General features: G+C 58.4%; 2 protein-coding genes across 8 annotated transcripts in view; one reads left to right on the forward strand and one right to left on the reverse strand.

Moving 5' to 3' along the window:
• The window catches only part of Ccdc40 (coiled-coil domain 40 molecular ruler complex subunit), a 38374-nt gene extending 34086 nt beyond the window's left edge, over positions 1-4288 (reverse strand). The window contains exons 1-3 of the mRNA XM_078041496.1: positions 3625-4288; positions 2307-2370; positions 1466-1933 (exon numbers count right to left, since the gene is read on the reverse strand). Coding sequence (XP_077897622.1) covers positions 1466-1933; positions 2307-2370; positions 3625-3653 — 561 coding nt within the window. The 5' untranslated portion in view covers positions 3654-4288. The remainder of the gene's footprint in view (positions 1-1465; positions 1934-2306; positions 2371-3624) is intronic.
• A 48-nt stretch (positions 4289-4336) lies between these two features.
• Tbc1d16 (TBC1 domain family member 16) overlaps positions 4337-24420 on the forward strand; it is a 72175-nt gene continuing 52091 nt past the window's right edge. For 3 of the 7 annotated variants that reach the window (XM_078041499.1, XM_013361674.4, XM_040268373.2), the window contains exons 1-3: positions 16763-16777; positions 20296-20535; positions 22544-23141. In XM_078041499.1, the coding sequence (XP_077897625.1) occupies positions 20358-20535; positions 22544-23141 (776 nt within the window). In that variant the 5' untranslated portion in view covers positions 16763-16777; positions 20296-20357. Of the gene's footprint in view, positions 4466-16762; positions 16778-16962; positions 17095-20295; positions 20536-22543; positions 23142-24420 lie in introns of those variants that run through there. The other 4 variants (XM_078041500.1, XM_078041502.1, XM_078041501.1 and 1 more) reach the window with 4 other exon arrangements.

Below are 24420 nucleotides of genomic sequence, written 5' to 3' on the forward strand. Positions count from 1 at the left end.
TGACTTTATTCTCAGAAGATGGGATCATCTCTGGGGGAAAAAAAGAAAAAAAAAAAAACTTATGGATTCTCCTAACAAGGGAGTTGAGCAACCTTGCAGAACGTAAGGATAATAAAGAAAAATCAATTGTATTTCTGTAAACCAACAACAAATCATTGTAATCCCTTTACAATAGAGTTAAAAAAATAAGAAACATTTAGGGACAACTCTGGCAAAAGGTGTGCAACACCTGTATACAATACCCAAGAGAAATAAGTCCTAAATAAATGGTGGTAATCTGTTGTGATTTTTTTCTCATTCTAAATACACATTCATTTTCATATTGTAATAAAAAGTACCTTCTCATGAAGGTACTTTAATAAATGCAAAGATTAAAGACTGACTTCACAGTGGGGAAGCCTGGCACTTTTCCTTCAAGTGGTTAAAATGCACATGGTCAGTTAGGGTGTTGGACCAGGCCTTGCCTGGTAGTCGCAGTGGAGAGCAGGGCAGCACCTCTGTGGTGACCCTGCCAGAGATGGTCACCCCAACCTCCTCATGGGAAAACCCAGGCAAATCCCAGTGGGAATATTGTACAAGGAAACTGTCCTTGGTCTTCACAAGGTCAAGGTCATCAATGCACAGAGAGAGAAGACGAAAGGGATGTGAGAGTCAAGGCCACGTGTGATTCCGAACAGGACCTCCCTGCTAGAAAAGTGGTTACTGGGGTGTCAGGTGAAATAGGAACGAGGCTGAAACTTATTTGATCATGTAGCAACACAATTTCCAGATTATTATTATTATTATTTTTACTGCTGGGGAAGGAACTCAGGGCCTTGAGCATATTAGGCCAGCACTACTGTTGAGCTGCACCCCTACTCTCAGTTTTCAGATTTCAATGGTTATTTGTGGGAAACACATAAAATCATTCAGAGATGATTGTGTGCAGGCCAGCAACTTACTTTTGAATGCCTGAGGAAATAAAATGTGCCTTATATTGTAACATTATTTTTTCCTGTAAGTTGGTAATTGTCTAAAAAAAAATAGGATGTAACTATTCTCATTATTTTTTACCTAGAACTGCACTGTCCAATATGTTAGCCCCTAGCAGTAGGTGGCCATTTAAATGTAAATTAACTGGAACTTATTAAAATAAAAAATTGAGTTTCTCTTTCTCGCCAGCCAGATCTCCAATGCTCTTGAAATGAGCACATGAGCCCCGTGACTCCTGGCCACCATCCTGGCTCATGTTGCTCTGGATGTCCCAATGTGGAGGGTGGCTATGAAGGTCAACCACTGTGGGTGTGGGAGCACTGAAGTCCAGGATCTCTTGGAATAGGCTAGTAGAGTGCGAGGCTTAATTTGCTTCAGAATCCTAACAGGGGTTGCAGTTTGGGTTGTAGTGCGTCTTTAAGCTGTTTACCTAGGGTGATGAGCCACATGGGCAGTAAGACATTTTTACAAAATAGAACCCAGGGCTACTCACCAAGCTGTCCTCTGTGGGTTCAGAAGCACCTGGGCCCGTTTGCTCAGAGGGGCCTGCGACTGGCTGCAGACTGGGCTCTCTGGAGATGGCCCCTTTTGATTCGGATGGCTCAATGGCTTCTTGATAGGCCTCTTCAACGCTTTCCTGCAGATGTTCAGGGCCACTTTCATCTTCTGGCTTTTCCTGAAGGTTGGCATCTGAATGAATGGACTGTGCAGAGCCGATTCGTCTTTCAACCATTGTGACTTCCACATTAGAAAAGGGTACGATTTCCGCAATGGACACTTCTTCCTCCTCGGCGTTATCTTCAACAGCAACTTGTCCTTCCGGGGACTCTTCCTCATCCTCAGCGATGTCCTCCTCATCTGAGCCTTCCCCTCCCACTTCACCTCCGCCTTCAGTGGTGATTTGCTCTTCTTCTTCTTCCTCTTGGCTTATCTGGTCATTGTTCTCTAGCGGTGGTGATTCCTATAACGGGATAGCAGGGAAAAAGCAAGGATCAAAGGATAAAGGGTCTTGGGAGGGGCTGTGCTCAGTCGGGAAATGCCTTCACATGCCTCCCATCACTAAGCATAAATCTGGTCTCTCAAGCTGGGTCTACCCTCTCCCTTTTGCCTCCATGCTCTCGACTTCATTACAGGAAATGAGTCTTGGAAAACTCAGGGCAACCCCAGAGCTGGGATTTAAAATGAAGTGGAAGGAAGACCAGTTTCCCTGTCATTGAACTGAGTGTGTCCCCTTGCCAGGCGAAAGGACCCTTACCCAACTGAGGCCAGCAAGCTCCCCCCTTACCTCCTGGTAAACACAAGCCCAGAACAACTCTTCCCAGAGGGAACTTTACCGCTTGGCCTTCTGTTTCCTGGGTCTCCTCTCCTCCAGAGGCCGATCCGCCTTCCAGGTGAGACCTGGTTTTAGGGAAACAGTCCCACAGTTGGCATGTATCCCCTCCTCAATTCTGTAGGTCAGCTGATTGCCTGGGCTCTCAGCCAGGACTTTGCCCATCATTAGATCACACTTGCTAGGTGTCCCAGGTGCCAAGAGCTCTGAGAATGACCTAAACATCCAGGGAGCATGAGACAGAGCACTGCAGAAAGGTCACCTAGACGATACTGTGTCTGGGACAAAACTGGGGACAGTAAATACAAAGCACAAACAATCGCACCAAAAAGGTCAGAAGCCCCAAAGTCTCTTTGTCAGCTTCCCAATGGTTTGCCTAGAACAAGAACATTAGGATTTACATTTAAACTATTATGTTTTTAAAAAATTAAAACCTAATTTTTTAAAAAGCAAATCAATATAGATACTTGTGGACAAACAATGACAACCGCTGTGATTTCCCGTCCTTCCCAAGATAACCACTGGTAATAGGAGGCGATTTAGGACACAATTGTATTCCTTCAGATTTTTTCCTATGCATTTAGCCCGAAACCCCTGCCCCACCCCTTAGAGTGTGCTGCATGTATTGTTTTACTTTTAGTCTTCTCTTTCGGCTCAACCTGGACATTGTTCCATCAGTTCATAGAGACCTACCCTTTTTCAAAACAAGAAGCAATACGGAGGTGTCTACGCAAAAAGTCCAGATTCTTTAAAATCGGGTTTGTCCTTCCACATAAAGCATAGCAGAGTGCACGGTTGGCAGCGTGCGTCTTTACCTAACCGCCCCTCTAGGTGCGCTCAGGGAAAGCGCTGGGCCTCAGGCAGAGGTGACATCTGGGGACCGCCTGTCTCCCCCCAGCCTGTGACTGGGAATCCGTCCTTGCAGGAGAGAGGCGAGGGACTGCTAAGGTTCCTGTCACAAGAAGTGTCCCCAGCATCCCATGGACGGGATCCCTACTCCGCAGCCCCGAGAGCCAAGCAGCGCAGTGGTTGCCATGGTTACTGCAGGGCGCGGCGAGTCCGGGGTCTTCAGGCGAGGAAAGCGCTGGGAGTAGGGAAGAGGGAGGGTAGGGGAGGACAAAGGACTGGAGGTGAGAAGGGAGCGGGGCAGGGGCGGGCGGCCGATGCGGAGGGTCGGTAAAGCCCCGGGAGTGGGGAGAAGGGACAGAGTGGGAGGAAAGGAGCAGGAGAGCCAAGGGGGCGACGCGAGGCCACCTCGGCGTGGACTGCGGACGAGCGCGGCGGGCTGCTCGCTGGCCGGCTGCCCCCTTGGCCCCGCTTACCCTTCAGCTTCGTCGCCCGGCTCCGCCATCTCGTGTTGCTAGGCGACGCCGTCAACATCCGGCCGGGCAGGGACCGCGCGGAGGGGCAGGGACCGCGCGGGGGCGCGGGGGCCGAGCCCCGCGCAGGGCGGCGCGGCCCCTGAGCTGTCCGCGGGCACGTGAGCACACCCAAAGTGTACATTAAAGCATAATCTGGTCTTCCACCGCTGTGTCCGAGCTCTGCGCCGCCCGGGCTCAGTTTCCTTAGGGTAACGTGCGTCCAGCTGGGCCTCTCTGATGTGCGGGGACCTGACGGCTAGGGGCCCCGAGGGAGGCAGGCTGGGTCGGGGCGCCAGGGGTTGGGGACTCCGCCTTTCCATCTCCCGCGTTGGGGGCTCGGGCGCCCTCTTCCCAGAGTCCTGAGAGGAGCCCTGGGCGAAGCCAGGATGCCCAGCGCTTCCGGGAGGGTGTCCTGCCTCCTACCCCCGAGTACGAAAAACAGAAAGGCAGGAGGAGCTGGGGGAGGGCGAGCGCACACGGGGGCGTCCGGGGGACCTCGCCTCTCCGCCAGGCGCGGCGCTCCCTTAAAGGGCAGCGTCCCCGGGACGAGAGCCGGCGGCGAGGCTGCAAGTGCGCGGCCGGGCGAGGGCCAGATCCCGAGGCTGGGGGCGGCAGGAGGGCGGGGGACTGGGGGCGGAGACCCGGGGGCGGTCCGGGAGGGCCTGGGCGGAGGCCGGGGCGGGCCGGGGGCCGGGCCTCGCCACGCGTCCCCGCCCTACCGCGCCTCACTGGCGGCGGCAGCGACGGCGGCGGTGGCGGCTCCCGGAGCCGGCGCGGATCAGGCCCCCGCGGCGCGACCCGGGTGAGTACCGCGGCCAGGCCCGAGCCGCGAGGGCGGGGGCAGCTGGGCCGGCTCGGGACGCGGCGGCGCCGCTCGGCGGAGCTGGGGTGGGGCGTGCGGGGGCTGCGGGCCTGCAGCCGGGAGGGGCCGGGGGCCGGCCGCAGCCGGAGGCACGCGGAGCGCGAGCGGGAGCGGGGTCCTGGCGGCAGGACTGGGGATCGCGCCAGAGGCACCCCGGGGCCTCCCTCCAAGGCGAGTGGGCTCCCTGGGCTGGCCGCGGGCCTAATTCCGGGCGACTCGGTCCCAGCGGTCTGGAGTCGTGGGCCTGGGAACTTGCGCTCTTTGTCTGGCTTGATGGGCAGAGCGTGCCGACGGGAACTCGTGGGGTGCCGGCGCCGGCGACACTGGCCCCAGGTGCCCTCCGCTCCAGGCCCGCGCTGTCTTAGCATTTCGGGCCTGTAGGTCGGGTGCACTGGGCGGTTCAAGATCCACATGTCAGGGTACTCACTTCTTTTTGACCTGGGCTCTTGTGCCTATTCTTTCCTTAAACAAACAAACAAACAAAAACAAAAACAAAAAAGAAAGAAAGAAAGAAAGAAAAATGAAAAAAAATTTAGGATTGTTAAAAATAACCTAAGGAACCTTGCCAGAAGGTGGTGAATCTTGAAATCCTGTTATTCCCACACTCGGAAGTTGGTGTCATATGTTGGCCACAGTCTGGTTCAGATTCGTTCAGAAATAAGAGTAGGAAGGACACAGTGGAAGTTAGTCCCTCATTCCTGGTAGAGTTTGTTTTACTGCTGGGTTAAGGCCCTTGGCCAGGCTGGGCTGACTGGCCAGCTGTTACTGGATCCTAAGGATTTTCCTGCTTAGCATCCTGAAAGGACCCCAAGCCTTCTTCATCTGGAAGGAAAGGCACCGGTTGTCAAAGTGTGCTTCAGAGTCCTGGAGGCTGGGGAATTCCATTCCAAATCTGCCACCAACTGATTAAAGAACTTTAAAAAAAATCTGTGTTAGTTTTAGAAACGTTAACATTAAAATTGATGTGAATATTGAACACTTTCAGGAACCATGAAAACTTTTGCAGATATAGCCTTGTCAAGGGGCCCCGCACACGCACAAGTGTTAACTTCAGCATTCTCCCGTGGCCGTCTGCACGGAGGGCCCGTGTTGTCCTGAGTGCAATTATTGTATTTTCTGTAGCCCATTTTTTTTTTTTTTTTTTTTAGCATGTTCCATGTTCATGGTGAGCAGAGTCTCGGAATACAGCTAAAGAAAGTTCTTTTTAGTGGAATTGTTTAATCTGCTAGCAATTATTGTGGTCGTGTGGGTGGCTCCTGGTTATTATACATGAATTCACTGAACCCACAAAATAAACCCATGAGCCAGGCTGTGGTTTGTCACCATTTTATGTAGGAACACCGATCCTTGGAGAAATAACTTCTCCTTGTTTGTGGAGTGACTCCCGTACCTCAGTGCAGGATGTTCTGGCTCCAGAAAACCCAGAGCCCCCCCTCCTGCAGCTGGCCTCCCCGTCCACAGGCGCACTTTGCCAAGTGATTCATAAAGATGCAGGGAAGCAAGGCACATGTCATGTCATTGCCAGCTGCTAGTCCCAGTTCACTTTAGTCCCCGAAGAGCCTTCCAGGGTTCGGCATGAAGGCATTGGAGAAGATAGGCGTGGAGTTTGCAACCTGCCTACAATTGCGTTGGTCCCTCTGCCCCCCAGTTTTGGGTAGCCAAGTGCAATGGTTAAGAACATAGCCTCCAATAATTCTGCCATCTGGCTCTTGAGTAATTCTCCTGTTTCAGTTTCCCATTGGTACCATGGTGATAATACCACCTACTTCAAAGACTTTCAAGGGTTCTGGAGAGCACAGAATGCCTGACATACAGTAGATGCCTGTTCCCATTTTAGATCATTATCAATGGCCAACATTTGGATTTTTCACATTTAGCTAGACTGTCAAAACATTGTGGTTTTGTTTTTCTGACTTCTTGTCCGTGTGCTTCATCAAGTGGAAAGCTGATTTGGGGCCGATGTGAGATTCAGCATTTAACCCTGTTTTCAGTCTTGTCTTTGTGACTTGGCTGGGTCTGTGTCCCACAGGCTCTTCTGGGCACCAGGTCGGACCAGGTTGCCTGGTAACACAAATCTCCTATAGAATTTTAGGCTGTCCCTTCCTGGTACCTGGATTTATCCACAGGCCTGATTCTATTCTGGTAGGACTAGCTGCTTATTTTCATATAATATTAAGGTGTGGGGGAGGAGAGCCCTTGAATGGGAAGGGTTTGAAGGGAGGGGGTTGGTGTCATTGTTTGTATTATGCCCATGTAGTCGATGAGGCCAGTGCACAAGAAAGAGAACACACGTTTGTACCCTTCTTCCCCAAACGCTGAGGGTCTCTCTCCCTCTTTTTGACTGCACTGGTGTTCTTAGTGCTGTTTATCCCTGGGACACCTGGTCTGACATCTGTAATAAGTCGGCTCTTGTGAGCCATCTGGTGAGATCTGCTCGGAGTGCATCCTTTTCTGTCTGGGGAACCTACATATTCATCCTCCAAGGATGAGAGAAATCAGGCCACAGGGGGACAGAGCCCCATCTCTGCTCAAGTACCTTCCACCAGACAGACAGTACAAGGAAAGGAACAGGAAGAACCCATATCCACCGTCTGGCCAGCGCAGCCTGTCCTTCTCTGCTGAGTCTTGGACTCTGACTGTATACAGGTGTTTAGAGTCGGTGCACATAAAAAATGACCTGCGTGGACTCTAATAGAGATGAGGCAGTATTATTTCCACGGCCTTTCTGGATTGGCCGTTGGAGAAGGCTCATCTGTGGGTGCCAGCTTGCATGCTTGGTTTATCATGGGCTGGTGAACCCACGCCGAAGGAGCCGGGTCAGTAGTCTGATGAGATGTCACCACTCTCTAGTGTTCTGGAAGTGAGGGGACCGGGCCACCTGACCGATGTTGCGGGACACTCCCATCTGTTCTCTGTGCGAGCAGTGTTGGCTGTGTTTGTGGTGTTGTCTGTGTGGTTTCCCCATTTCGGTTTTGCTTTGTGATGTGTCCGCTGGTACCTTGGCAAAGACAGCGTGAGCCTTTAGGAGCCAGTGTCCTGGGTGCAGTGTGGATGCAACCAATCCTGCCGGATTCATTGGTCTCCTGCCTGCATTTACACCCTTCTTACCTTTTGGGTTTGGTCTTTCCTTGGCCCCAGCCCCTCCCTGGCCTGATGCCTGGGCTCTTTGGGGGCATGGGATGCTTGTGTTTGCAGTCAAGGGGCACCAAGGCAGACAGTCTGTCCCGGAGGCCCGGCTTTGGGGTTTTCCAGGCAGTGGCGGTACTTGGCGTGACAGTTGGACGGTTGGAGTGGCACAGCTTCCCCACCTCCTTTGGTTGGCTGTTATGCCACCTAAGTCCTTTCCTCTGTGGCAAGTGGCTCCAGGAGCCTGTACCTGCACCCCAGTTCCTTCCCTGTGAGGTCAGCGGCCACCTGCTCTCGCTCCTCTAGGGGACTTCTGAGGCCCCGACGGTGGGCTGGGTGTGCACAAACAGGGTTCTCTCTGCACCAACCCCTACCTGAGCCCATGCCTTCGGAAGGACAAGTCGTGTCCACTCTGGGGCTCACCAGAGTGATGGGACTGGAGGGGGCCCAGATTCCCAAACTGCGCTGCCCCGACCCGGGTGCTGACGCGGCTGCCTGCAGCACTGATAAGGCCTTTCCCTTCAGGCTGTGCTCCCCGAAGACGGTGGTCCGTGGGGGACTGACAGCCCTGGGCGGGGCCGCTGAGGCCAGTCCCAGGTGTGTCGGGCAGTTTTACAGAGGAGAACGACCCTCATCTGTGCGCGTCTGGCTGTGGGATGAGGCAGCGAGCGCCTCTTCCTGCTCTTTGTTGCTTGGACTTGGAGGGCAAAGCAGATGAACTGGTTTTTGGGTACATGGCAGGTGACCTGAGCTCAGGGCATTTGGCTTTGGAGTGGTGTGACAGTGACAAGGCCAGGGGAGCATTCAGCCGTGGGCTTCATCTCACGACTCGTTCCTGGAAGGGTCCTGTGGCTCCTGCTCCTGGCCTGGCCCCACCCCTGGTGCCCCTGGGAGCAGTGGCCACCCTGCGCAGGGGCGGCCAGCTCCATGCAGTGCCAGGACCGGATCTGTCCTGCCAACTGCCACATCCTGCAGCTGACCTGCTGGCCCAGAGGAGGGCGGGGCAGGTGGCGGGTTACGCCATGCTCCTACAGGACGCAGGCTGCTCTGATACTTGGTCTCCCTCACAGCTTCTGGAAGAGGCTGTGGTGCCTTTGCTCTTACCCCCCTTCCTGTTCTCACACCAGGACAGGACTCCAGGACTGTTGGCGGAGGAAGCTCACAGGGCAGCCCTGGCTGCAAGCACGCAGCCCTCTGACCCTTCAGGCTTCCCTGGAGGGGACACCAGGGCCACGGCCCTCCTCCTATTGCCTCAGGGGCAGCAGCTGCAGGGCCGTTAGATGGCCAGTGCGTGGGTGGGGGCCAGGGTTCCCCGCGAGTTAGAAAGCAGCCCAAGAATGGACTCCAAAGATCTGTGTCCTGGTGCAGGAACCTGGGACTGTGAGGTGGTGGCAGATGAGGGTTAGGGTTGTAGATTAATCAAGGTGGCTGACCTGGAGGTGGGAGACGAGTCTGGGTTACCTGGGCAGAATCTCGGCTTCTTTAAAAGTGCAAGAGGGAGGACAGAGAGTCCCTGTCAGAGCGCCGAGATGTGAGAAAGACTCCAGCGGCCATTGCTGGCTTTAAAGGGGCTAAGACAAGGCAGCTTTGGGAGGCGGAGAGTGAGCAGCTGGCCCCCTGGGGCCTCCAGGAGGTCACAGCCCTGACAGAATCTTGATTTTGGCCCAGGGAGAGCCATCCCAGACTTCTGACCTCAGGACTGTAGAACAGAACATGTTTTAAGCTGCTAGATTTGTGCTGATTTGTTACAGCAGCTGTTGGACGCTAATACACTCAGGATGGATTGCTTTCAGAGGGAAGCCAGAGGCAGCCTCTTGTGTTCTTTCTTCATCCGTGTTTTGCTCATTTCTGGTTTTCTGGTGAAGATGTGTGATGCGGCTCCCTTTCCTAGGGCATGCATCACCCAGTCCCGGCCCATGCCTTTTGGATAAAAATTGTCTTAACTTTCCCCTATAAGTACTGCTGGAGGAACCCTCCAGTACCTCACAACCCACAGAAGTCTCAGTGGCCAGGTGGCTCCTATGGGACAAAGGGAACACAAGTGGGTACCAGCAGGCCTGCTGCTGTCCCTGGCAGTTCAAGGGGCAGCCTGCACCCTTCCAGCCCTGCTCTGAGCCTCTTCCCTCGCCGTCCTCCTCCATCCCTGTCCCCACGTCCCACCTCCCTGGAACTTTTGCGGCTTCTTGCATCTCTCCCTGCAGGCTGCCCCTGCTCCAGCCACCTCTGCCCTCTTGAGGCTGACTTCCGCTTCCTTCCTGCCCAGTGACTTTCCCGTTGTGCTGCGTGGCGGGATCCGTGGTCTTTGAGGTGTTCCGAGTTTCAGAGTCGCAGGTTAATGGGAAGGAGTGAGTCTGGAGGGCGTTTTGGTTTCGAGCCCGAGTGTCTTTGTTGTGGGGAGTCAGGTTGCTCTTTGCTTTCCAGTTACACAGTAGCCTGTTTGCAGAAATCTGCCCTACCTCGTGGTCACGTGGTCAGCGCAGGATCGAGCATGGGTGGTAACATGCTCAGTCCGAAGCTGAAAGTAGCCTCATGTTTTTACCTTAGCTCCCTCGGAGGTCGTGGGTTGTCACTTTCCCCTGTGCACCGGAGCCAAGGCACAGTCTGGGTCTTGGCGTCACTCCATCTCTGTGTTCGTTGTGCCAGCTGCCAAGTTGGCATTGCCCTCCTGTGCACCAACCAAAACAGGGCTCTGGGAACCTCCCCGGGGTGGCGTTCCAGCCGGAGCGCCACAGGAGGACTGGGGCAGCGTCTCGCAGGCTGGGCTTAGGACGACAGCAGGCAGTGTGGACGGGGATGTGACCGTGCAGAGAAACACGTGTCTCAGGAGCCGCTCGGGTTCCTCCCTGCTGGCACCCCTGTCCCTGCTCGCTGTCCGCCTCACTGCTCAGGATTGTAAGGGTGGTCACAAGGGGCTCTGGGGGACTCGGCTGCTCTTTGGAGCCAGCTGACAGGCCCCTCCTGGAGACTGGGAAGCCCGGGTCTGTTCAGGCCCTCTGCCCACGGGGGGCTGGGGGCTCTGCTGCTGGTGTTGCGGCCTTATGTGGGAGTCAGTTGCAGTCGGCTGGCCTGGAAGGGGCCCGGCGCTCCTCTTGACCCTCTGGGGCTGGGCCCTTTCTGAGCTGGCTTCATTGCCTACGAGGCCTTTCATTCAAGGTCATGTGCAAGTGGAGTCAGGACATTTGGAGGCTGTCACATCACACCACTCTGGCCCTGTCGTGTGTGAGCCCTGGTCCTCTTGCCCACCCCCAGTGCCTGCCCAGTCCCTGACACCGTGCTCAGCTCCACCGCATCTGCCTCTGTGGATGTCAGGGTCCTCCTCTCAACGATTTTTTTTTTTAATTGTTAGACTTTGTTACCCTCCCCAGGAGATGGCGTGTGTGTGCACTACTTACACACCTGTGCATTTAAATTAAAGACTTTGCTTTTTGAGGAGAGTCTTAGGCTCACAGCAGAAGTGAGCAGAAGGCCCAGGGACCCCCTCGTAAGCCCAGCCCTGCATGTGCACGGCCTCCCTGTTGCCCTCATCTCCTGCCAGCGGGGCACATCTGCTCATGGACACGTCCTTGTCACCTGGAGGGCACAGTTTGCATGAAGGGACTCTGGTGTAGGGCATCCTGTGGGTGTGGACCGGTGCATGACGTGTGTCCCCCATTGTTGCACGAACAGTGGTTTCACTGTCCTGAAGACCTTTCCTGCTCTGCCTGTCCCTGTCCCTCCCTCCTCCCTCCCGGAAGCTGCTGATCCTCTCTGCATCTTCCTGTTTCTCTCTTTTCCAGAGCCATTCACAGGTTGAGTGTTCCTTACCTGAAGTGCCTGGGGTCGGAAGGCTTTGGGTTGTAGGGTTTCTGCTCTGATTTTGGAATGTGTGCGTTAGGTAGTGACAGCTCTTGGGGAAGGAGCCGGAGTCTGAGCGTGAATTCACTTGACGTGGGGAGCGCAGCTGCTCCGCAGCCTGCGTGTCTGTGCGGTGTCTCCAGGGCCCTTAGGCTCTCCCTGTGACCCGGCCCGTGAGGCCAGGTGTAGCTTTCCCCTTGGGTCACGCTGGCACTGGACTTGGAGCATTCCAGGTGTGGGTGCGGGGGCAGTGGTGTCCCGCCTGCGGCTGGCCGAGTGCTCTGGGGCTTTCAGGTTGGCTCCTCCCTTGGCCGGTCCTCCGGGTCGTGGGCCTCTGCTCCCGAGAGCTGGCTGGGCCCCTTCCCTGTCTAGCTCCTCTTACTGAGGCCCTGGGCTGCTTCCAGGTGCTGGCAGGTACCAGGAGGCTGCTCTAGGCATCGACGTGCAGATTTCTTTGTGGTGCACTTTTATTTTTTAAGTATTTTTAGCTGAAGGTGGACACAGTGCCTTTATTTATTTATTTTTATGTGGCGCTGAGAGTTGAACCCAGTGCCTCCCAGTGGCAAGCGCTGCGCCACCTAGCCCCAGCCCCAGCCCCTGGGCTGCACTTTCAAAGAGCAGTTTTAAGTTTGCAGAGGAAGGAGCAGAAATCAGGGAGACTTTGTGTGTCTACCCACGTGCACCCAGCTGCGTCCCCCTGGCCTTCCTTGGTGGGTTAAGTTATGTGACGTGAAATCCGCCACCTGGAGCGGCTTAAGGCCTGCGTGTCAGTGTGGGGCTCTCCATGGTGCTGGGCCGTCACCCTCACCTCTGTGCTGCTCCTGGCCGTGGCCCTCTCTGGTGGCTCTGGGGTCTGCCCTTCCCTCCCGGGGCTCACACAAGTGCCAGGCCCCTGGCCAGCCCTCCCTCCATGATGGCGCCCTTGTTCCCGTGGGCCTGGGAGGCGCCAGGGCTGCCTCATGGTGCTGCCCTCCCTGCCATCCAGGCTCCATGCCAGCGCCCCTCCTCCCTGGGCTCCCCCACCCTGGGTCTTCCTTCTGCAGGCGGCGCTGGGGACTCGGCCCCCGACCTTTCCACTGCCTCGCCCCGTGACACCCTGTGACTTCCCGGTCGGAATCAAGAGACCACGTGCAGGGAGAGCTGCTGGGGCCTGCAGGCTCGTGCCCCAGGGCAGGCTTGGGGTGGAGGCCTGGGGTGGGCTGGCCGGGCACCCGAGCCTCCCTGACGGCCTGTGTCCTCGTGCCCGTCTCCTGCAGCCTCCCCTCCTCCTCACCCAAGCTGGGCCGGGGACAGTCCAGGCCTGCGAGGGCCCCTCAGCAGGGGGCAGCTGGGCTCTGGGCTGGGCAGCCTGACTTGGGCTCTAGGCCGGCCACTCAGCTGGAGCACGAGAGCCACCGTTCCCAAGAGGGCCTCCTGGCTGGTGGGGGCCGGAGTCTCCAGAGAGCTGGGCGCTGCTCTCTGCCGCTGCGGCCCTCACTGTGGGGAAGGTGCACAGGACTCTGCTGGTGACCTGGCTCCTGGGGACAGGCGTTCCCGCCAGACCCTGGTAATAAGACCAGCAGGATCTGCAGGGCCCGGGAGGTGGGCACCACAGACTGGGGGTGGGGAGCTGGGGTCATGAGAGGGCTGTGCCCCCCGCAGGAAGGCCACTCCTTCATCCTGCAGAGCCTGTGCCCGAGGCAGTGCCCGCTGGCCCTGAGACCCACAGGCACTGGACCGCTGTGCTGAGGAGGCTTCTGCCACCCTGGAGCCACCTAGCACCCCACCCTTTCACCTGGCGGGCCAACAGCAGGTGACAGTAGAGAGCCGGAACCAGGGGGTGGCTGACGTGTCAATGTTTGTGCAGTTGGAGAACAGCGTGCACCGGGTGCCGCGCCTGTGTGTGGTGTGTGGTGTGTGTGGACCGTGTGTGTGTGTGTGTGTGTGTGTGTGTGGTGTGTGTGTGTGGTGTGTGTGTGTGTGTGTGTGTGGTGTGTGTGTGTGTGTGTGTGGACCGTGTGTGTGTGGTGTGTGGTGTGTGTGGACCGTGCGTGTGTGTGTGTGTGTGTGGTGTGTGTGTGTGTGTGTGTGTGGTGTGTGCGTGTGTGGTGTGTGTGTGTGGACCGTGATGTGTGTGGTGTGCATGTGTGTGGGGCCTGTGGGCAGTGGGAGGCCCTCCCGGGGCCGGGGCCTGTGCTCTCCCTGGAGAGGCCCTGTGTGGGCTGTGGGCTGGGGCAGCCTCTCCCCTGAGCTCGCCGGCTCCGCGTGGCTGGCTGAGACTGGCCTGGTGGCCGCCGTTCGCCCGGCCCTTTTTCTCCCTCTCTTCCGACAGCGTGGGGTGAACTCATTTGTACTCCCAGCTGAGACCCTGATGGACCTCCACATGTGGCCACCACTGCCGTGGAGTGGCAGTCCCCCACCCCCAGCAAGGAGCCAGCCCAGTGCTTGGCCGACTGTCCCCAGGGCGCTCCTTGGCACAGGAGGTGTGACCGTGGGCTGGGGGGTGCGGGAGGGTGACCAAGGAGCAGGGAGGGTGTGTTTGGACACGCCTGAGCTGGACTGTGCTGAGCAGGCCTGGGTGGAGACGAGGAGCCCTGGTGCCAGGGCCTGGGTAGACAGGCCTTGCGGCCCCGATGGCAGGAGCGTGTCATTGCGCAGCAGGAACACAGCAGGGTCGACCCCAGGAGTTGCCAGGTTGCCCCTGTCAGGGAGGGTGTTGGGACAGCGTGGCAGAGGCTCAGTCCTGGGTCCGTGGAGGAAGCTGTGGCACAGGGGCCTGGAACTGCTGGGCGCTGGCTGGTGGGGTCTGCAGGGCCCATGCACGGGGCTGACCGCAGTGCGTGGTGTGGGCTACCTGCTCAGCAACGTGGAGGGGCTGCCGTAGGATTGTCTGGAGGGGTCCTGGGAGTTTCTGCACGTGGGGTGGGGGTGGGGAGGAAAGTGGCTGGACCCCAGCGCTGTGCTCCGCCAGGGAACCCTACCGTGGGGGCGGTTGCTCTCATGGGAGCGTGACAGGTCAGAGCCATGGAGCATGGGTGCAGCGTGGCAGAGGCTGAGGGTGCAGACCAACAGGTGGGTAAACCGGCAGGTCTCTGGTCTCAGCCCAGGGCCCTCTTTTAAAGATGGCCATAAGGGTCTATATAACCGACACCCAGGCTCTGTTGAGCTGTCGCATTTACCTGTTTTCATCAGACAGATAACCGGCGTAGACAATAAAAACAACCTAAACAGTTTCTAGGCATTTTCAGGTAAGTGAATACTTTGAATTAGGAAGTTTGAAATATTAAAGGTAGCTCATTGAAAATGGAAACCATTAGAAAATCAGATAAAATATAAACCAATGTTTAATGGATCTTTGGCTTGGGAATGACCATATATTGTATAAAAGTGATAAAAGTAATCACTAAAGAAAAGTTACTGTTAATTTGCAGGAAAAATTGAGAACTTTTGTTCTTCAAAGTGGATAATACAATTAAAAGGAAACCATCAAGTTAAAAAACACACATATGCAGCAACTATGGCAGAGGATTATGATCTTTCCTATATAAAGAGTTCCTATACAGCAATAAAAATTCCAATATCCCAGGAGAAAAATTGGCAAAGTACACCAGTAGACAGTTTACACCATGAATGTAAATGTCTAATAAATATGGGATAATATGCTCAAATGAACGGACAAACAGATAACTGTTTTTCAGTTCTCAAATTTGCAAAGATTTAAATTCCTGGTAATCCTGATACCTGTTTGGAAATCTGTTGGTGACTATGTGTCAGGGCTCCAGTTTATCCTCCTGGGGAATTGGTCAGGAATTCCAGAAATTATCCTTTGGAAATAGTGAAGTTGCAGATGAAGATTTGCTGATGAAAATGTAGCTTTTTATTTAAATGGCAACTCTTTGGAATCCAAATGTCAATTGTGGTTGCTCAGGAGTGGTATGTTGGTGTGATGCCCAAAGCTGTTAAGGGGCAGGATTAGCCTCTTGAGGTTTTTTTTCTTTTTTCTTTTTTTGGTACCGAGGATTGAATTCAGAGGCACTCAACCACTGAGCGACATCCCAGCCTTTTTTTGTGTTTTATTTAGAGACAGGGTCTTACTGAGTCGCTCAGGGCCTTGCTAAGTTGCTGAGGCTGGCTTTGAACTCGAGATCCTCCTGCCGCAGCCTCCCGAGCCACTGGGATCACAGGCCTGTGCTGTTGTGTCTGCCTTCTGAGTTTTAATGTTAATAATGAGATCGTAGTTTCCTAGGGCTGCCAAAGTAACACAGGCCTGTTCTCCTAGTCCCAGAAGCCAAGGTCAAGGTCAAGGCCATGGCCACCTTCCCAGGGCTGTGAGGAACCGTCCTTTCCCAGGCCTCTCCGTGGCTTACAGACGCTGTCCTCACAGTCCCGGGGCTTCAGTGCTGGGGACCCAGGGCCTTGCCCGTGCGGCGGGGCGAGCACTCTACCTCTGAGCTATGCCTTACCCCAAAAAGGTCTTTAGAATTTAAAGCTCTCGGGTTTCCTCTCCTTGTTTGCTGGCAAGCAGGGGTTGGGAAGTGGGTTTATCTAAGTGAAAGAGCATGCAATTGTCTTACAAGGATGAACGTTCCTGGCTGATGCCCAACAGACCACCCTGCTGTTCCGGAACCTTCTGGGAGGGTGCCCTTGCACCAGGTGTCCGGGCGAGGATGCAGGGCTCCGAGTGGGTCTCTGCACTGAGCAGCTGCAGGAGTGGGAGCCTGCGGCCTGCACTGAACCTGGTTTTGGAGACGCCTTCCAGCACCTTCTTCTGATCATCCTCCGCGGGGGCAGCTTGTCCCCACTTGAGCTGGGTTTTGATTTGGGGAAGCAGCTGAATGAGAGCAGTTTGCATCCGGGCCTGTGAGTGTGCCAGCACAGGGCAGAGGACCCCAGGGGCTGCACCCCGCCTCAGCGGGGTGTGTCACCGGAAAAGTCACTGTTACCTACTTTGCAGCTTGTGTTCTGTTTCTGCTGGGCGTGGCCCGCCTGAGAGAGGGGGCCCCTCTGTCCTGTGGCTGGTTGAGGACCTTGGAATTCCTTTTTCCTCCCCTCTCTATAGGTGCGCTGTGTTCCTGCGGGTGGGAGCTGTTGTCATGTTGTCACGTATTGCGACACACACACAATGTGATGACATTGTCCTTCCCTCTCGCCCCCCTCCCGGCCCTCTCCTCCACTCACTGACCCTGATTTTCAGGAGTCTGCCTCCGTCCTCCTTTTCCTTTCCCTCCCTGACTTCCACGGATGGGAGAAGACCCAGGCCTGACCGAACGTGGCTGATGTGGGTGGACAGGGTGTTCCTGCATTCTCCTTCAGGTGACGGAGGAATTTCCTTCTTCCTTATGGCTGCCTGAGCTCCACTGGGAGGGTGCGCGTTGCTGGACCCCTTGGTCCACCGACGGCCCCGAGGCCGTTCCGGAGTCACGTGGGTGTGCGGACTTTGTCCCCAGGGTGAACACCCGGGAGTGGGACAGTGGGCCCTGAGCTGGCTCCGGGCCAACTGAACTTGTGACTCTGAGGGACTCCTGAATTCTGAGGCCACTCTGGGCAGCAGAGGCCCTGTTAGAACGAGGAGTGTCCTCACACGGTTACTGGGGAGTAGGACGCAGTTTCTGGCGTGAGTTTTTAAAAAGGTCCGTGAGTTGGTGGCCGTTGGTCAGAGTGTGCGATGGCGTGAGGGAGGTCCCTCGGCCAGGAGTGGCCAGAGGGCTTCCTGGAGACCGGCTGGGAAGTGGGAGTCCTCAGAACTCTGGGCCTGAGGGTTTGTGATGGCCCTGTCACCGCACACCTCAGATTTATTGTCTGGGGCCACTCTGCAAGGTGGAGTCGGAGGTCAGGCACAGACCCCTGGGCTGGCGGCTGGAAGGCTTTCCCCGGCCCTTTGCAGAGCGAGTTTGCTGGCCCCTCTGCTGGCCACACTGGGGTAGGGAGAGGGCTGGGAAGGCCTGGGCCAGGGGAACCAGGCGGATGGGGATCCTGGACGGAGTCCAGTTCTGAGAGATGTCCATGGCTCAGGGCTGGGAGGTGAGGTCCTGGGCTGCGTCCTGACCCCCAGGGCAGGTGACGTTCAAAGGTGACGCTGGTGTTGGGAACTCTGGCCACGGTGAAGCCAAAGTGGTGGGCCTTTTGGTGGGTGCAGGATTGCAGGATGGGGAGGGCACGCAGGGCCGCGGAGAGGGCTAGAATAGTGTGTTTGAGGAGTCGGGCCAGGCAGGCACCGAGAGACTGGAAATGTGTGAGCGGGACCGGGGGAGGCTGGAGGTCCTGGAGGGGGCTCTGTCCACTGTGCCGCCCAGCCTCCCACGGGGCCTCCTGCTGAGCCAGGGGAACCCTGCCCCCCCCCCTCGCCCCAGCGTGTGTCCAGTTGCTCAGGTGAAGACTTGGTTTAGGGAACGGCCTCAGGCAGCTCCAGAGTTTTGGAGACGTGGAAGATGCAGAGCTCCCATCCATCCTAGTGTTCAGACTTGTTCTTATGATGCCAGCTGCACGTGAGAGTTTCAGCTGTGCCCAAGCCCCTTCTCTGAGCCCATTCGCCTGGTGAACTGAACCTTCATGCCCGCCAAACACCCTGCCGCTTCCCCCTCGCCGCCCTCGGCCACCCTGGGCCACCCTGCTGGGCTTTCTGTGTCTGCGATGACGTGGGGACCTCCTGTGAGTGGGATCCCAGCAGTCGCCTCCGTCTGGCCTTTGGCCGTGTGCCACGAGTCAGTGAATGACGGACCACCGTACCTGGGGGTCCGCGCGATCCTGTTGCCCGTAAGGTGTGGCTGGCCCGGCTGTGTGACTCCACCATGTTCAGACAACGGCGGAATTGCCGAATGGCACACTTCCCAGAATGTGTCCCAGTGGTTAAGTGACACGTGGGCTCTTCCGCTCAGCACCGCGTCCTCGAGTTCGTCTGTCCTGGGGCAAGTGCCAAAACTTCCTTCCTTTTCAAGGCTGAATGACGTTCCGTGGCACCACATCTGCTCCTCTGCTCCCAGCCAGTAGTCTTATGACATTGCATCAGGTCTTTTCTTTGAGAGAGGAGGTTGAAGCCCCTCTGGGTCGTTCCCACCCCCGCCGCTCCCCCCGTGCGTCCACCTGAGCTGTCAGTTCTGGACACCCACAGCCCATGGCCATCATACAGCACAGCTGCTCCCTGTCCCTTCTGCAGAGGCGTGCCTGTGGTCCTCGGTGCTGGGCTTGGCGTGCACGCCTGGGCACCATCCTGGGAACCTCTGGTCGGTTCTCGTAGCTGCTGTCGGACTTGGGCTGGTCCTGCAGCCGCAGCGTCCTCGCGGGCATCTCCTAGCGCCAGGCCACACGTCTGTTCTCGGCTCACATCACGTAGGCCAGCTTCTCAGCTGTTGGTCTCACTACACTCCCCGAAAATCCCTGGGTGGGCTGAGGATATCCAAAGTGGAGACGCACAAATTCCCGGGGCCTGAGGAACGTCCTGACGCGGCAGCGTGGCCTGCTGGAGCGTTCTGGTTTCCCGTGGCCGACTGAGCTGCGGCTGCCGTCGCCCAGGGTCACAAGAGCGTTGTTTGTGCCGGACGTCCCTGGCCTGGGGGAGACCCAAATTCGCTTTGAGGAACCGTCTCTGCTGGAAGCATCATCAGCTTTTCAGCAGGATGAAGTCAAACTGTGGTGAGCTGGGCCCGTGCCTTATGCCCCCGGCTGCAGAGCCACAGGGGCGTCCGGAGAGCAGACACTCCCCGCCCAGCGCCCGGCCTCCCCGTGCTGTGGACAGGGCATGTTCTTTCTCTCTGTGCTGGCCCAGGCCCACTGAAGGGACTTGAGTCCCCTACGCATACGGCTGGACACACTTTGGAAACCGTCAGGTCACTCCCTGGAGGTCTCAGCAGAGCCAGATCTGCAGCCCAGATGGCCGCCCGGGTCGGTGCAGGCAAGAGTCCGTGCCATCGCCTCCTGCCCACACCCGCCCTGACTGGGGTGTCCCCTGGCTGCCCTCGCCTTCCGCCGGGCTGCTGGGTGCTGGGTTTTGCTGAAATCTGTTTCTGGGTGTGTCTGGTTTTCCCCTGTGCCTCGCCCATTTTCTCCATTTCTGCTCTTGATGAGGACTTTGGAGTTCTTTACGTTTTCCTTCCTTCCTTCCTTCCTAGGGGGTTGAACTCGGGGGCGCTCCACCACTGAGCCGCATCCCAGCCCTGTTTTGTACTCTGTTTAGAGACGGGGTCTCCCTGAGTTGCCTAGCCCCTGGCCTTCGCCGAGGCTGCCTTTGGACTTGGGATCCTGCTCGGCCTCCCAGCGGCTGGGGTCGTAGACGTGCGCTGCGCCCGACCTGCTGTTCTCTGTGTTTTCTAGACCGTGGTCTTCTTGTTTCTAGTTTGCTTTTTAATAAATGAATCGTATGAAAACTCTGTTCCTTCGATATTTGTGAGGCCCCGGGCAGGAGGATGCCAGGGAACACCTGAGGTGGGGGTGAGGGCTCTGGGAGGGTGGGCTGGAGTTGGGGTGCCGAGTAGGGAGGGGAGTCGGTGCTGACTCGGGCGAGCAGGAATCCTCCGTCTTGGTGAGGTCACCGCTCGGGGTCAGAATTCCTTCAGCCCAGGGGTCCCTGTGGGGGCGATTTGACTCCCCGTTCCTGGGGGCAGTTGGCAATGTCTGCAGACGCTTTGGTGGTTGTCCCGGGAAGGTGCTGCTCGGCACCTGCGATGCCCAGGATGGCCCCAGGACAAAGGGTGACCCCTCTGGGGAGGAGACCCCCGCCTCCCTGTGCATCAGCCAGCATCGTGGAGCCTGTGGCGTGAGGCAGGATGCGGCCCAGCCCAGGGACGCCCACCGTGTCCGCAGCCCTGACCGCCAGCGCCCCCTCTCTTCCTCCCCAGGCAGCTCTTGGCGAGCCCCACCTGGGCCACAGCTCGCGGAGGATGGGAACACGTGCCCGGCGATGTCTCTGGGCCGCCTCCTTCGCCGGGCCTCCTCCAGAGCCTCGGACCTCCTGACCCTCACCGCTGGTGGCAGTGGCGGGTCCCCCGCGGTCCTGGATGGAGAGATCATCTACTCCAAGAACAATGTCTGTGTGCACCCCCCCGAGGGCCTGCAGGGGCTGGGGGAGCATCACCCAGGTGAGCCATGGGAGCCTGGGGCCAGGGCGCAGACCCTGGGGAGCCATGGGCGCTTGGGCTCTGCCTGGGCTCCCCCAAAGGGAACCGGAGACCACTGGCTCTGCGGGGGAGGCAAGGAGGGGACCTGGCCAACCCTCTGTGTTGGACCTCCAGGTGACCTGCCCACATTCTCGGGCATTCTCCTGGTCCCTGGGGCGGGAAACTCCTTCCTGTGGTGACAGGGACTTTGCCATCTTTTGCAGAGCCACAGAGAAAGAGACTGTTTGGTTTCTTGTTCTGCAGGGCGGGGCTAGGCTCTGAGCCAGGGCCCTGAAGGGCCGAGGGCCTCCGCTCATGAGAAGGACGAGAGCGTCCGCTGCCTTCCCCGAAGGGAGTCTGGGGGCATTAGGTCCAGCTCTTGGGCAGCCTGCGGCCCCTGGGCAGGAACAGAGTATGTGCAGTGACAGTGCAGGCCTCGTGCTCCTTTGCCATTCATGCAGGTGACTCGCAACAAGGGAGGGTGTGGCCATTTCTCTGTTGCTTGACCATCTGCACCATGGCCTCACTCAGTGGCTGGAGCCGCAGTGGGCCTCCAGTGGAGGCCACCACAGGTACTCGGGCAGGAGTTCCCCACGGAGCCGGGCTGCTCTGGGCCACTCGGTGCCGTGTGGAGCTGGGCCCTCCCGGGCTCCCCAGGCTGCCGAGAGCAGGCCCCAGGCCCTGGCGTCCTGCAGCCACGGGGGGAGGGGTGGGGGGTCCTTTCTTCCCCAGGCCCCCCGGCATTTTCAGGCCCTGGGGTAAAGGTGCAGACCGAGATCCCAGACGGTGGGATCCGAGCACCTCCACCCTGGTGGATGCACAGTTGTTAAAGGGTTGCTGCCCCTGCCTGGCCCTGTCCGTGGTGCCCGTGGCAGTGTGACTAGAACTGCGGCTTCTCCAGCCCACACCCCCTGCTCTTCCAGCCCGTCCTTCCCTGGGCGCCGGCACCACTGTGTGGGTCAGGACTTCAAGGTCTTGGGTTCTGGAGGATGATCCAGAGGGTGTAGTACAGCCCCTGGCCAGAGCCTGGCCCCCCGGGGAGGGGGGCATGGGGACCAGAGTTCTGGGGTCCGAGTTCTATTCGGAGCTGCAGCCCTGGGAGTGCCCTGGGTATTCCCATCGTGACGCTGTGGGGAGAGGTCAGGGATGGGCAGAGGACTTCAGGCCCTCACTCCGTCCTGGAGCTGAGGTGTCTGGTCAGAGGGTGCAGAAATACCTAGCCTCACCCTCGTGTGACCCTGCGTGTACCTACTGAAGTCCCCAAGTGCCCCGCCTCTCCTGGATATCTGAGTGGGGCCAAGGGACCATGGCTGACAGCAGAGCCAGGGTGTGCTCCGGGCGCCGCTCCTGCCAGGGGCCTTTTCAGCACAGACGCCAGAGGCCTGGGCCGGGTGCCCTGTGCCTAGGAACTGGGATACCCGGAGCAGCTTGGTGCTGCATTAGGAGGTGCCACCTGCCCCCAACCAAGCTCCTGGACTTTCAGCGTGGCCTTGGGGAAGCTGCTCTTCCCCTCCCTGGGGTCACAGGTCCCTCTTCCAGCTACTGCGTTAAAAAAAAGAAACAGTAGGCCACGGTGGTGGGACGAGGCCGGGCAGCGTCCAGCCTGGTTATTCTTGTTGTGAAGTGGAAGTCCAGTCTCCTGCCTTCATCCCTCCCCAGAGTGTCGCAGAGCCAGGACATGGACCCCCGAGGCCACTGGGCTTCTCCTGGCCTGCCTGGGCCTGCCCACAGGAGGAGGCGAGGCCCGACAGGCCCAGGGCAGTCAGATAACCACCTAGGAGTCAGGCGTGGGCTCGGACCTGAGTGGAACAGCTAGGGCCGCCTGCTGCCCAGGCCAGTCCCTTGGTCTGCTGGACTCGGGGGTTCGGCTCACATCCCGTCCACTTCCAGAGCCCGACTCTCTGCAGCGCCGAGTGTGCCCGTGGGATGGCGCTCTTGGCCCGGTGCCGCCCGTGCAGCCCTAACCTGCCCGACCTGCGACTCCCCACAGGGTATCTGTGCCTGTGCATGGAGAAGGATGAGCTGCTGGGGGCCACCCTCATCCTGGCGTGGGTCCCCAACTCTCGCATCCAGAGGCAGGACGAGGAGGCCCTGCGCTACATCACCCCGGAGAGCTCCCCCGTGCGCAAGGCACCCCGCCACCGACGCCGGCGCATCCCGAGCTCGGGGGCCCCCCACCAACCCTCCCCCACGGAGCCAAGGCCCTCACTGATGCCCAAAGAGGAGGACATCCTGGTGGTGGCCCAGAGCATCCAGGAGGCAGTGCACATCAGCGCTTCGCCTGACGATGGGGAGAAGCTGGCCCTGGACGCAGGGGCAGACGGGCCCCTCCCCGCCTCGCAGGCTGCCCACAGGGACTCCGGAGTCTTGTCCACGGTTGGCTCACAGGATGGGGTTGAGGAGGGCAGGGAGCCACGGCCTGAGGCCGGCGAGGAGGAGGGCTCCTGGGAGCTGTCAGCGGATGGAGTGAGCAGGGACAGCTCCTTCGACTCCGACTCCGATGCCTTCTCTTCGCCCTTCTGCCTCTCGCCCATCAGCGCTGCCCTCGCAGAGGGCAGCAGCTCCGCGCTCATGGACAGCGAAGGCAGGTGAGTTTCCTGTCCATCCCAGGCCGAGTGGTATCTAAGTCCCCATGAGGCTGGCTGAGCTCCGTCCCAGGCCGGGCAGTGCACAAGTCCCCACGGTGCTGGCTGAGCTCTGTCCCAGGCAGAGCAGTGCACAAGTCCCGACGGTGCTGGCTGAGCTCCGTCCCAGGCCCAGCGGTGCACAAGTCCCGACGGTGCTGGCTGAGCTCCGTCCCAGGCTGGGCAGTGCACAAGTCCCCACGGTGCTGGCTGAGCTCCATCCCAGGCCCAGCGGTGCACAAGTCCCGACGGTGCTGGCTGAGCTCCGTCCCAGGCTGGGCAGTGCACAAGTCCCCACGGTGCTGGCTGAGCTCCGTCCCAGGCTGGGCAGTGCACAAGTCCCCACGGTGCTGGCTGAGCTCTGTCCCAGGCCCAGCGGTGCACAAGTCCCCCCGGCGCTGGCTGAGCGCTGCAGCCTACCCGCCTGTCTCTAGGCCCTGAGGTTGTTGCAGGCGCCCTTCCCCAAGGAGAGGGCACAGGCCTGAGGACCCATCACTTGCTGCCTGGCCATTTGTGAAGGATGTGCAGTGGGTCCTGCCAAGTCTGACTGGCCCCTGACCAAGCCAGTCCCCCAGGAGTCCTGGGCCTTTCTGTTCTTGTCACAGGAGGGGCAGGCGAGTGCTGGTTCTCTCTCCGTCCCCAGGCAAGTGTCCGAGAGGCCCTAGTGGCATCATGTGGCTCATAGCGCTGGCCTGAGGCCAGTTTGGCTGCATTGCTTGGTCCCCAGCCAGGCTCTGCGCTCAGCTCTGCTGCTCTCCAGGCATGTGACCTGGCCAGCTGGGACTCCTCGCCTCCGCCAGCCGTGGAGGCCAGAAGGCAGCCCCAGGGGGCATGTGGAGGCTCCAGTCTCACTCCAGAGCCGCTGTGTACGGAGAGCTGGATTCCTGGGTTCAGGGGCAGGAGGACTCGCTGGCCCAGGCTGCACCTGCAGGGCTGGGAAGGGCAGGAGCTGGACCTTACCCTGCAGTGGGCTCCTAGGCCTTGAAGCCCAGGAGTCCTGATGGGGGAGGGTGGCCCAGCATCTGCAGGGCCTCAAGGTGGCCCACCCCAGGCTCACCCAGTGTGGCCGCACCAGCCAGAGCACCTGGAGGAGAGCCAGGGTGGGCAGGGCAGGTCCCACCCGCTCCTGTGCTCTGGCTGTGGTCCTGGCGCTCACGGCACAGGGACATGATGGTGAGGGTGAGAGCTGACGTCGGCCTGTCAGCACGTCATCCATCACTCAGCTCCCGCCCCCCAGGCGGGC

Source organism: Ictidomys tridecemlineatus, chromosome 3, assembly GCF_052094955.1.
Source record: "Ictidomys tridecemlineatus isolate mIctTri1 chromosome 3, mIctTri1.hap1, whole genome shotgun sequence".
NCBI lineage: Eukaryota > Metazoa > Chordata > Mammalia > Rodentia > Sciuridae > Ictidomys > Ictidomys tridecemlineatus.